This window comes from Gastrolobium bilobum, unplaced genomic scaffold (assembly GCF_033153095.1).
Source record: "Gastrolobium bilobum isolate Gb01-03AN ecotype WA unplaced genomic scaffold, APGP_CSIRO_Gbil_v1 utg41381, whole genome shotgun sequence".
NCBI classification, from domain to species: Eukaryota; Viridiplantae; Streptophyta; class Magnoliopsida; order Fabales; family Fabaceae; genus Gastrolobium; species Gastrolobium bilobum.
In genome coordinates this window covers 1-13,736 of record NW_026897250.1, presented here as the reverse complement: position 1 = coordinate 13,736, position 13,736 = coordinate 1, and the positions used below count along the sequence as shown (strand labels likewise).

Below are 13,736 nucleotides of genomic sequence, written 5' to 3'. Positions count from 1 at the left end.
TTGATAAGTATATTTCCGTTGACTTTGAGCTCTTCTTTATGCAATTAGTTTGTCTTGTTGACCTTGTTGTCCCTTTCTTCTGTCTGGTTCCTTGATTCTTTAAAAAATGACCATAAACGGATTATATCATAGTAATACTTATAACCTTATTTTGAACCATTGCTGGAAGTTGCCTTTCATCTCCTATGAGAATTGTGTGGCGAATACCGCAGAGCGGCAAAGGAATGGTTGATTCACATTCTTAACCAGTATCTCTATTGGATACATTTTCTTTAGGGACATTGACCGTAGTGTCCCCCTTTTTGAATATAATATATGTTGAGATATATAAAATCATTAATATAGTCTCACCCAATAACTTAAGTTTTTGGGTTGAATTAGTTATTTACATGGTATCAAAGCTTCGTGTCTCGGGTTCGATTCTCGTCGCTTCCCACTTTCTCTAGTGGAATCCTCAGCTACTATGGACGGGACACTTGTCACTATTACACCAAAGTAGCTGACTACCTCAACGACTTTGGGTTGAATGAGTTGTGTGTCCAGTCACTGGGGACGTGATATGTGTCTAGTCCATAGTAGCTGACTACCTTAGCGACTATGGTACCGTGGCAGTTTGAAATTTTTTTTTGACTCCGTGGTATTTAAATATATTATATTCAAAAAGGGAGCAGTATGGTCAATGTCCTTTTTCTTTAAGTGCAACTTGGCAGTACTTAACTTAACGATCAAGCATGCATTTACCAAGTACAATTATGTTAATGTTCCTACAACATTAAATTTCTTGTATATGAAGGCACTCTTAAAGTGCCTATCTCATCTTAAAAGTTTTTGAAGAAACTGAAAATATTCTGTAATTCATATTGTAAGAAAGAAACTTCTACTTTTATTTTTTTTCCACGATTTTTGCATATTATTATACTAACAATGTATAAATAAATTGGGAAAAATATTTATCCTTTTAAAAAATGGCCTTTTTAGTTAAAAATAGTATTTTTTATTTAAAATTTAAATTAAAAAAATTTCCCACTCTCTCCTCCCATTATTTTTATTATCTATCTTTTTGTCTCACTTAAAATAATATATTTTTATATTCTTTAAAAGAACAAACATTAATCTCAAATAAATTATATACGTGAATAATTTTTTTTATCATTCATCGGTACACAAAATTTTTAATGTAAAAATATCAATATAATTATAAGACAATACAATGGGCTTTATTAATCTTATGTAATAGGAGAGAGCTCTTTCATACTACAGAGACAATCATGTGTGAGACCCACTCACTTATAGAAAAAGATAAAAAGACAAAAAAGTAACACGAAAATCGATGTATGTGTAGGAGATAAAAACACTCTTCTACAACATAAGAATATATTTTCCCTAATACAATATAGTTAAAAACATGACACGTGACATCTGCTTAAAGACAATATCTACTTGGCAGAAGAAAAATAAAGTAAGTTGCTGGGCAGAAACCCTCTTGCATATCTATCTGATACAGAAATCGTTGAGACTAAATAAATCTATTTTTTTTAATCTTTAATGTTTCTACAGTAAATGTAAATATATCATTTTGAATTGAAAAATTAAAAAATTATAATAAAAAAAATTATTATAACCCTAAAATAAATTATAATTACAAATATATTTTGATTTTTGCCTCAAAACAACATCGTTTTGGACTCAATATAGATAAATTATCTATATTGACCGTAGAAAAAGTGAATTTTTTTTTAAGTGGATAAATACATATATTACTAAGGAAATCTTCATTTGTCACGAAACACTTTCTATAAAATTCTCCGTGAATGACCTGCCATGATTTTCGTTAAACAATTTAGTTTCCTTATTTATAAGTTTGCATTTATTGATTGAAAAATGGCATGATTGAAGCCTATGTAGCACCGATACTGACACGGGACACGTGACACGATACGACACGACACTCCGACACGTTAATTCTAAAAAGTGTTAGATTTCGACACGTTAAGACACGTTTTGATATTAAATAATATTTTTAATTTATGTAGTGTATATTATATTTAATATTCAATAATTTAACAAAAAAATGAAACTAAATTTCTAATACTCATCAATTTTGCAAAGAAACATAAGATATTCCAAATATTTATATTAAATTCAATAAAATGGTAATCGTAATCTAACGAATCTAATAGTTAGAACTAAAACTCAACGTAATGCAACCTTTGAACCTTTTTTTGAATTTCTATAACACTTGTTGGAGTGTCGGGGAGTGTCGGAGAGTGTCGGACACGACACGTCAGGATTTTTGAAGTGTCGGTGCTTCATAGATTGAAGCCATGTTGTTTCGTAATAACTTTCGTAAGAGTATTGCTTTTTACATTAACATATAATTTCAACAATTCAGGTTTTAAAGTAACTCTAAAGTAAGTTTAAAATTTTTTTAGTTATCAATATTATTTCCTATCCCAATGTTTTCAGATTCTAACTACTCCTCAAGCAAACTCAATTTTGGAGAGACAAAAAAACCATAAAAAAACCAGATGTCTTTTACTACCTAACCTTGGAAGCATTTAGTGTGGGAGACAAAAATATAGAGTTTGGAAGTTCTTCCTCTGGATCTAGTGAAGAGGGAAATATCATAATTGCTTCAGGTACAACGTTGTGGTAATGAATATCCCTTTTCTTTGCTCATAACATTGATGAGTACTTTTCAATCACTTTATTGCAATGCTTGCTCTGTTGTGTCATAACTTTTTTTCTCTTTGTTGTACTTCTTTTTAACAGGCTGATTTTAGTATCAATTGCATCTTAACAAATTGGTTCAAGCACACATTAGCCTCAGAAACTTAAATAATACTAATATTTACTCATTTGCAGAACACATTAGCCACAGGAAGTAATGAGCATGTGTCTCTCATAGGGATGATTTGTCTCCCATTTTCTCCTCTTTCCATATGTTAATCTTATATTTTCTTCAAAATTATGAATTACTCATTTTATCAGTAAATGTGTTTTCATAGGAAAAATTCCAAAGAATAGAAGATTCTAACATGTCTCATTTATTCTCAAATTGTTCTTATGGGAATTGGGATGGTTGGTTCTTAATTTAATGCATGCTTGGAAATCACTCACTTGGTAGAGTATTATATAATTTTGGTAACAGCCAGAGGTCTTTATGGTACTTAATTAGCATGTACCTAGTCCTTAACCTCTGATCTGAGACTGAGATGAGCTCTGTCATTACTCATGACAAGTTACTTGTGCTTATACGGTGTTAGAGTGACCTGCCGTGTCCACTGGTCTTTCTAGGTTCTTACTAGTGGATTGTTTGTGTACAAATATTCAGGTTCTTAACATAACTTGCAAACAGCCGAATAGCCATCACCACAATGCTCATTCTATATGATTAGTTAGCAAGTATAAAAGAGTACTGTCACAACTCATAACACTTAAATGATAACAAATAGTGTCAACAATCTGCCTTTCTGACTGGTTACATTATTCACCAGGCTGAGTACGTGCATTTCTAATTTTTGGTGTTATGATTTATTTTCTGACATGTTATCAGCAAGGAGTATGGCATCCGAAGGGTTCGTAGCAAAATGGACTGATAAAAACACACATCTTTTTGTTAATTTGCTGGTAGAAGAAGTAAAAAAAGGAAATAGAACAACCTCTACCTTCAGTAAGAAAACATGGAAAAGCATTAAAGATGAATTTACAAAACAAACAGCGCTTGATTACACACTAAATCAACTTAAAAACAAGATGAATAAACTTAGACAAGAATATTCAAGTTTCAAGAAATTACTAAGCATATCTAGTTTTGGTTGGAACACTGTTTTGAAAACTGCTACAACCGAGGATGCATCTTTATGGGATGTCCACATTAAGGTAACTTTTAACATAGTGTTCCCTATGATTTCTTATAAATTTGTTGATTTTTTTAAACATAATTAGGTAAATCTTTTGTACAGGAAAATCCCCAATGGGACAAATTTCGGAAGAATGGCCTTCCTTATTGGGAAGAGTTAGTTGAGATATTTGGGGATGTTTATGCAAGTGGAGATAATGCCATAGGAAATGCTGAGGTACACCAAATTTCAGATGGAGATGGTGATAATATTGACAGTGTTGTTGAGACGCCTAGCCCTGTACTACATAGACAAGAATATAAAGAAGATGAGCATATGCTTAATGAAGATTTATTTGCATCTGATCCTATTGAGACGCCCAGTCCTGCACAACATAGACAAGATAGGGCCCCAAATGCAAAGCGTAAAAGAGGTAGTAAGAATACAGATATTGCAATGACATGTCAAGCCATTCAGGATCTGGTTAAGATTAGACAAAACCAATGCCACCATAATTATGCTAATTCTGCTACTGCAAAAGTGAATGAGGATCCATACTCAGTTGAGGCTACAATGGATGTATTGAATGACATGGTAGGATTGGAGAATGAAGTGTACCGCAAAGCAGTTGATCGAGTGGTTGAAAGCAAAGCATGGAGAGTAGCATTTATAAAGGCTCCACCTGAGAGGAGAGCTTCACTCCTATAAATTTTTAAATGAATGAAATTGTGTTGCAACTTTTTAATTTTGTCTTGTTTAATGGTGTTGAAGACCATATTTTAATTCTTTTTTCATATGACTATGTTGTGGATATTTTTTTTAATTTTAATTTTTTGTATGACTATGATGAGGATAGTTTTTAAATTTTCATTTCTCGTATGACTATGATGTGTGATTTTTTTTTTTTTAATGTGATTTATTTTTTGAAATATGTTAGCATGAAATTAATGATGACAATATCTATTGATGCAGTATTGTCATGGCTGATGCTCCTATTTGTCTGACTTGTGGGCAATATTTTGAACCTCATACTGACGACGAATCAATAGATGAAGATCTTGTTATATCAAACTTGTTGAATATTATTATTAATAATCCAATACATACCAAAGAACCCATTAGAGATAGTAGCCTGATAGGTGCTGAATGGGTTGCGGAACTTAGATCTGGCCACTCAGATAGAATATATGAGGCATTTAGAATGGAAAGATTTGTGTTCAACAAACTTTGTATGTTGATGACACAAAAAGGCTGGTTAGCAGACATTAGATATATTAGGGTTGATGAACAGTTAGGAATTTTTTTGTACTTGATTGGACACGGGAGTTCAAATAGGAATGTTTGTGAGAGATTTCAGCGTTCAGGGCAAACAATTAGCAAGTATTTCAGCAAAGTGTTGAATGTGATGCTTCAATTAGCACGTGAGATAATCAAACCACCTCCTTTTGATATGGTTCCAAAGGAAATTAAGGACAATCCTAAACATTTCACATACTTCAAGGTAAGTTTTTTTTAAGGATTCAAGTATTTTTTTTATTTTCAGAATTTTATTTAATTATTTTCCATTTTAATATTTGATTTTAAATATTAGGATTGTATTGGCACAATTGATGGCACTCACGTAAGTGCTACTTTACCTGGGAATAAGCAAATACCATTTAGAGGCAAGAAACAAATTACAACCCAAAATGTCATGTGTGCATGTTCCTTTGATATGAAGTTCACTTTTGTGTATGCCGGATGGGAAGGATCAGCAAATTATTGTCGTATTTTTAGTACTGCGCCTGAAACTCCTAGGTTGGAATTCCCTCGTCCCCCACTAGGTATGATGAGTTTATACAGCAACGTGAATGACATTTTTCTTTAGTTTCACATTTGATTATCCTTATTATTGCAATTTATATATTGGTAATGACCTTCTACTCTTTGCAGAGGCATCCGTGGACCAGGCGAGAATCATTAAAGGAATTCTTGATTGCTTCTGTAGTTCCTCGGGCCAAAGAGTTAGTAAGGATAAAACTAGACTGTTCTTCTCTAGGAACGTTCATCACTCAAGGACTACAGAAATAGCTCAACTGATGCAATTCTCCATTGCACCAGACTTGGGAAGTTATCTAGGCATTCTGTTGATGCATAGGAGAGTCAAATCCTCTACTTTCAGCTATGTCTTCAAACGGTTGGATCAACAACTTAATAGTTGGAAGAGGAACACCTTATCTCTGGCAGGTAGAGCAACGTTAATCCATTCCGTGATTGCAGCCACGCACTCGTATACGATGCAGTCTTGCTACTTACCAATCAATCTGTGTTTGGATATTGAGAAGCGCTCTAGAGATTTCCTCTGGGGATCAACATTAGAGAAAAAGAGGATTGGAAGGGAATTTTACGGTGAAAACTGCTTACGCTATATATGCTCTTGATGGAAGATAGGACGCGAGGGATGTCGGATACTTTGTTGGCTTGGGATTGGAAGGGGGCCAAACGCAACCTTCCTGTGGATGGCCTCTATATAACGGTTACCTTTTGACCAACATGAAACTGTGAATCACAGGCATCTCGCGGTTAATGGTTTATATATGTCCGAGGTGCAATTCAGCAGACGAGGATCTTGTTCATTTATTCAGGGATTGCAACTGGAGCAAAGAGCTTTGGGAGTGTTTTGGAGCACAAAACCGTTGGCCTGGTTTCTTTCAGGAGAGGTGGGGTACCTGGTTTAAGAGCAATATCGCAAACAACGAACAGGTGAACAACTATATATGCCTGGGGATCCTTATTCGGCACTACTTGCTGGTTCATTTGGAAATCCAGAAACAGCCTTGTCTTTGAGAATAAAGTCTTTTCCCCTCAATCAACTATCAGAAGGGTGAAGGCTTTCGTATCTCAGTACAATATTAATGCAGGCTCAACTGACTCTTGGTCACCATGGGCTGCAACCTCGGCCAAAGGTGGATCACCTTGTTAATTAGTTGGAAGTTTCCGGTCGATGGCTGGTATAAGGTCAACGTGGATGGGTGGGTCGAGCAGGGACGGCGGGCGAGTCTCTAGCTGCGGAGGACTGATCAGAGACGCTTGGATTAGAGGTTTCAGCAGGAACCTTGGCATAGGCTCTTCCACTAGAGCAGAACTATGGGGCTTACTTCATGGTATTGAGTTGGCTTGGACCTTGGGCTTCAGGAAGGTGTGGTTTGAGGGAGACTCCCAAACAGCCATCTCTCTTATCTCCAAAGGTTGTGAGAGGACACACCCACTGGCTTCTGATCTGGTAAACTTAGATTGATAAGTTACCTTTCAAAGTGATTGGAAGGAAAAGGAGAAGAAGCTTTTCCTCTTAGATGACACAAACTAGCTTTTGATAGTTGTAAAAATTGATCGACTTATCTTTGTTGATTGATTTTGTATCTGATACATGAATTGAAATTTGGTAGCATTCCCGTATCCTCCCCAAGACTAAGACTCCCAATTGCAAGATATAGATATCCTTCAATTGCCAGAAAGCCATTACTGGAGGAGAAAGGTTCCCAAAGGATTCCTGTCTGTTTATGTGAGCCCACAGTTTCGAAGGTTTGTGATTCCAATAAGCTTCTTGGCAAAGCCTGACTTCAGGATTTTGATGGAGACTATGGCTGAGGAATCATGGTGCTTTTGTTATCCCTTGTGATGAAGACCATTTTCAGCTCGCAAGGCAACGGATTATATCCTCCAACAAATTAAAATTGCTAATATTTAGTCATTAATTCATCTTTATATATATGTTAGTTATTTGATTATCATATGCCATGCATTACCTTCTCTGTACGAACATGCAATGCAATACGTACTATATTATCATATTGTCATTTTGATTCTGATATATATATTCCTGATTTTTTAGAATTATAATTAAAATCTCAATGGATATGTTATTCACATATAAATAAGGGGTACGTAGGTACGTACATACAAGGCACTCCGATATATTATGTATAGTTTAAGCATAATAGATATCTTAAACCAAGTTGGATTCAAAATAAATTAAATTGTAAAATTGAGTCATGCATCGATCATTAATCACTTGAAGGGCACCGGAAATATCGGATCATGAGTCGCACAACCAGGCTTTGCACACCCTTTTGTTTTGCTTGGGAATCAATCCGAGCATTATCACCGAGTCTATTGCAAACTTGATCCAGGTTCTCATATCAATATTTGAGTATGTGTATTACGTATTGTTGAAAATCGACAATAACACAAAATCGACAAAAAACAGAAAAGAGAAAAGAGATTGACACAATGATTTATCCTGGTTCATCCAATATAGCCTACGTCCAGCTTGTCTGTAATATATTCATCTCACCGCCACTCGTCACTCGGTTTATAAGGAAAATATGAATAGATTAAAAAACCCTAACCACATCTATTCATGGGCTCAAACCCTAACCGCACCTATTTCGCATGCCTACAACAGTACCTAGTTTCTACGGACTTGGGGGCGCTGCCCCCCGGACCCCCGCCCGCTCACCTTGCCTTTCTGCTGACCCCGACAACAAAGGACCTCGTCAGCATGCGAAGTATGAGCCATACCAAAGAGATCTTAATTAATCTATTGTTGTAAGGAAACAAATGCAACTAGGTATATGTTTTACGAAGGGATTGTTGGATATATGCTCTTTTGGTCACTAAAGTCCTATTGGGCTTCAGTGAAACTTGAGCCCGTGAGGCTTAGGGTTGAGTTATGTCTAAGACCTAAGCGTATATATTCATAATTTTCTCCTCTTGTGCCTCCAAGGTGAACAGATCATCAGAAACAAACCCCAAGAGGCAGACGTTCATCATCTGAACGGTTGCCCACATAACCATCTCATCCTCCTCGAGAGATAGTCTGGAAGATCTGCCACAGTCCAGCTTCAAGGAGGTTGTTCGTGCTGCGGCGCTGAGGTGAGCTGTTCGTGAGGAGGAATCCTACAAGGGAAGATTCTACACGAGACCTGCGCACCGAGAGGTAATTATGAAACAAGGATGATTCGGTAAGCATACCAATGTACTAGGTCCTAAACCGCTTCCGCATAAATCTAAGATTTCCTATAATTGGTATCAGAGCCTTGGCTGTACATTGGTATGTGAATCTAGTTTCACTATTCATGTAATTAGTTTTGCTTCTTGAAATGTGGCACCTAGGGTTCTAGGATTATGGTATGAATCTAGCATGTGTATTTTATAATTCATTTTCATAAAAGTTTAAATTTTAATCGGTAAAAATGCTTTAATCCATGGTTAGGGTCTCTCGTGTATTTCTCGATTTGTAACAAGGAGGCTAATCCCATATGATTAGGTTTCCTCCTTGCTGTTTTTTTAATTTTTCGGAATTTTTGTGTATTTTTCAATATTTTGTAAAAATTCAAGATCCAGAAATCGCGAGGAAGATGCGCAGTCAGCACTGTCGGACACTTTTCGAGGACTTACCGATCTCGGAATGGGGCGATCTATATATGGTTGGAAAGAGTACGGAAAGACGAACAAAAAGGTGGGTGGATCGCCGCCATCGGAGACTCCATGCTCCGCCACGCGCCTCCACAAGAGGCTGAGAGTGGTCGCCACTCTCCGACAAAGAATGGGAGAGTGAGGGAGCGTCCGGCAACCTTTTTGGGTGTTTCCGGCGGCGGTGCACTCTTCTCTATGTGGCGGTCCTTCCCCTAGAGTTTCGGCCTGAGTTGAGTTCGGGTGGCGGCGCGGCAGACCTGACGGCTAGGGTTCCTCTTTCGCGTCCTAGGGTTTCTCGCCAAAGGATTGGGTCTTTGGGCTTTTGGGCCCATGGAAACCCTAAAGGGGCTTGAGACAGATACTATGAGCTAGGCGAAAGTTGAATTCCAAAGTTGTAACATTTTATTTTATTTTCTTTAAAATAGGAAGGCTATGGATTAAAGTAATTATGATTTATTATTTAATGCTTTTATTGATTGGTATAAATTATATGATTGATAACATGCTTTATTGTGATAACATGCCATATAGAATAGGTGGTGTTGTATTGTTGCATAACTTGTATGATTGCATGAGCATAATAGCTATTATGTCTTCAGCGACTAGTATGATAGTTATTATGGGATTATTTTGATTTTAAATCATCCTAAGAAATTAATTAATAATTATTATGATTTTTATTAAAAATCTAGATTAATAATTGAATTAATTAATTTTGGATAATTAACATCAAGACAAATAATCGTTATGAAAATTATTTTGATTTCAAATTATCCTCATAAATGATAATTATTATGATTGTTGCAATCTAGATTAATAATTAAGTCAGCTATTTGGATGATTTAAATCTAGAAAAATAATTAGAGAAAATTTTCTAAGAGAATTCTTTTATTTCGCGAGTAATTTGTGGGTTTTCTGAAATGGTCATGGAATAACACACGCTGCATACAACCTTCATGTATCATGATTGTTTGGAGCACACGCTGACGTAAAGTGACCGGATTTTAGGACCTTAATGCTTTCAAAATTATGTTAAGCTTAGTGCACGTTTATCGGCGCTCTTACTTATATAGTTTTTGAAATCGAACAAAGGATACTCTCAATTAAAAAATTCTTGGAAATTAGAAAATGTTGCTTATGTTGAATGGAAGGAGATTTAAATTAAGAGATTAATTTAACCTTCAAGCGCATTATAGGACCATTAATAAAATAATCATGTGAAGTCCCATTGAATAAGCATGATTGGATTTTATTAGATTGGACTTAAATAATTATGGGAGGAGATTTAAATTAAGAAATTAATTTAACCTCCAGGGGCATTGTGGGCCTATCAATAAAATAATCATGTGAGGCCCCAACGGATAAGCATGATTGGATTTTATTGAGCCTTAATAATTTCAAAATTTTAATAAAGTATTGTACGACCCATCGTCGATAATACTAAGTTATTAAAGATAATTTTGAAATTAAACAATGAATTCTATTGGGCTTATGAAAATTCTCAAACAAAAATGTTGAATGGGTGAAGGTTTTAAAAATTAATTAATTTTAAAACCTGCGGGCTCCATTTGTGGGTTTATTAGTGAAATGGTTATCGCTGAAGCCCCATCGGATAAGGATAATCAGATTTCACTAGATTAAATCTTAATAATTTCAAAATTTTAGTAAAGTATTGTACGGCCCATCGTCGGCAATGCTTAGACACTAAGGATAATTTTGAAATTAAACAATGGTTAATTACATTCAACTTTGGTAAAATTATTAACCCTCCCATCGAGGCTCTGGCAATGGCACTGAAGGCCCAAATAACAATTTTGGTTTTTACAAGTGACTTGCCCATCGTAAGCCTTGTAAAGATAAACTGAAGGATTGTTAACAATAAACAAGAGTAGTTATGAGAATCTACTCGCACTTCATTTGTTTATTGCATTATTTGTTTGTAATTGTGTGCTTTATATGTTTTTCAGAAGATATCTTAGAAATGATTTTGAGTCGAAAACCTCTAGATGGTACCAACTATGAATAAGTGAAAAACAAATCTTTGATATTGTTCTAAAACATGGAAGCTAAAATTTGTCCTGACAATGCGAGGGCCATAGCAACCTGCAGAGGATGCGTCTAAGGAAACTAAGATGCATTTCTCAGATTAGGAAAAGGCAAATATGGTAGTTCGCTGCTATATTATTGTCAGTCTTTCCAAATACTTGCAGAAGCAAGTGTACATGATTAAGAGTGGAGTAAAAATGCTTCAGACTCTTAATGACATGTTTGCTGCGTCTAGCAGCTCTGCTAGACAGAATGCAGTCGGTGCAGGTTTTGCTAAGAGTCTTGTTAAATCCAAAGGGAAACCCAATGGTGGTAACAAAATGACTTGGTTATCAGTTGTCAAACCAGTTGCTATGAAGAAGCCGCAAGGCAAGTTCTTCAAGTGCAGACTGAAGGGATACTGAAAGAAAAATTGCCCAGAGGTGATGAAAAGAATCTGACATAGGCATATTAAGGCCTGATCAGTGAATGAATCATTGATTCAGGAATCACTAATTATGTTTGTTACTCTTAGCAGTAGTTCAAACATGGTATGCCTGTCAGCAGTGGACAAAGATATTTTAAGCTTGAAAATGGAAACTTGTGTCTGCATTTGCAGTAGGACAAGTTATTTATAAGACTATGGTTTTGAGTGACTGTTTATTTGTTCCGGATTTCAAGAGGAATTCAATTTTTGTTAGTTGTTTTGGTTAAAACATGGTTTAACAATGCAATTGATTCCTCAGTTACATTTCGAAGTTCATCTTCGTCTTGTTTTGTTCTGGTACATTGTTTAAATAGTCTTTATTACCTATGTCCTATACCCTTTTTAAATTTGTTATGTTGAATGGAAAGGATGATGAACAAGAACTTTCACCAAAGAAATAAAAGTTTCAAATGAAACATAACTTTGGCCTTTGTGATTGAGTCATATTATCTCAAGTAGGAAACATATTTTAGTTAAAAGAGGGACTGAAAGTTCAATAATCTTTTAACTAACAGCTACATGTTAGTCCTATTTGGAAGGTAAAGTGGCCAAGCAATCCTACAAGGGCCAAAAAGGTTTGCGTAACTATTCAACTGGAACTGGTACATACTAAAGTATGTGGACCACTTAGCGTTCAGACCATAAGAGGTGATGAGTACTTCATTATATGAATGTTTACTCTGGATTGGTACAGATGAACCAAGTGCGCTATAAGTCTAAAGCTTCTGGAAATTTCCAAGAGGTTTAAGTCTGAGGCAGAAAAGCATGTAGGTGTTCAAATCAAAAACACTTTGGTCTGACTAAAGTGTTGGCTACCTGTCTGGTAAGTTCAGGTCTTACCTGATTTAAGAGGGGATAGTTTTTGTAACTGTCAACTCTAAGAACGCATTAGTTGAATGAAGTTGCAGTATGCAAAAATCAAACATTTCTAGACTTGGTGAAGATCATGTTCAGTTATTCATCTTTGTCAATGTTGTTCAAGGGAGATGCCTAAGAGAAGGAAATGTACCTTCTTAACTTGATTCCGTCAAAGTTTGTTGTAAAGACACCTAAAGAATTATGGCAAGGGTGCAAGCCCAGATCAAACCATATTCGGATTTAGGGTGCTACGGCACACGTCCTACAACAGCAGTCAAATGAGATGGAATCTTGTATGAAAGAGTGCATATCTTTTGGCTACCCTAAGAGAACTAGGGATGATTTCTTATTTAGTCTTAAGGACAAGATAATCTAAGTGAGCACTCACATGATTTTCTTAAAGGAGGACTAGATAAGAAATTATAAGCTCTTAAGTTAGGTTATTCTTGATGAGATTTATCTCAGATCAAGAATTTCCAGAATCTCTAGAAGCTTCATCCACTGTTCCCTTAATTGTTAGAAATATTAGTATCACATGTAAAGGAACAATATCAAGGATAAGCGAATCCTCAAGAAATTGAAGATCCATCATTTGACCCACTCTTTGTTTTACCTATAAATAGACAAGGTCTAGTGCAGTACATTCGTAGTGGGAGAGAACCTTGTTAACTCTCAAGTTGTCTCTGTTGAGTGATATTGATCCTACTAGTTACGATAATGCACTAGAAGATGTTGATGATAAGTGTTGCTCAAGCTATGAACAATGAGATGAAATACTTGTATTTCAACTCCGTTCGGTCCTAGTAAAGACACCAAGAGGGGTAAAACCCACAAGGTGCATGTGGACATAAAAGGCAAAGAGAGGATGGACAGAAAGGTGAAAACCTCCAAAGCTAGCTTGGAGGCAATTTTTGCCAGACGTCATGCTTGAGTCTATCCAGATTCTCTTAGTTGCTATAAGTCTCAATTATGAGATTTCATTTTGGGAGTTGGATGTCAGGATATCTACATATAACAAACAAAAGGGTTTATAGCAAATGAGTAGGAACACACGGTATGCAAGTTGT

General features: G+C 35.7%; 1 protein-coding gene across 1 annotated transcript; it reads left to right on the top strand.

The window, feature by feature from the left end:
• The first annotated feature begins 3,756 nt into the window (after positions 1-3,756).
• LOC133305221 (uncharacterized) lies at positions 3,757-4,550 on the top strand. Its single transcript, XM_061505369.1, has 2 exons — positions 3,757-3,882; positions 3,966-4,550. Exons 1-2 carry the CDS (start codon positions 3,757-3,759, stop codon positions 4,548-4,550), a joined length of 711 nt encoding a protein of 236 aa, XP_061361353.1.
• The last annotated feature ends 9,186 nt before the right edge of the window (positions 4,551-13,736 follow it).

Coding starts and splice junctions, on each gene's coding strand:
- LOC133305221 (XM_061505369.1), top strand. CDS start 3,757: ATGAATAAACTTAGACAAGAATATTCAAGTTTCAAGAAATTACTAAGC. Junction 3,883..3,965: donor TATGGGATGTCCACATTAAG/GTAACTTTTAAC, acceptor TCTTTTGTACAG/GAAAATCCCCAATGGGACAA.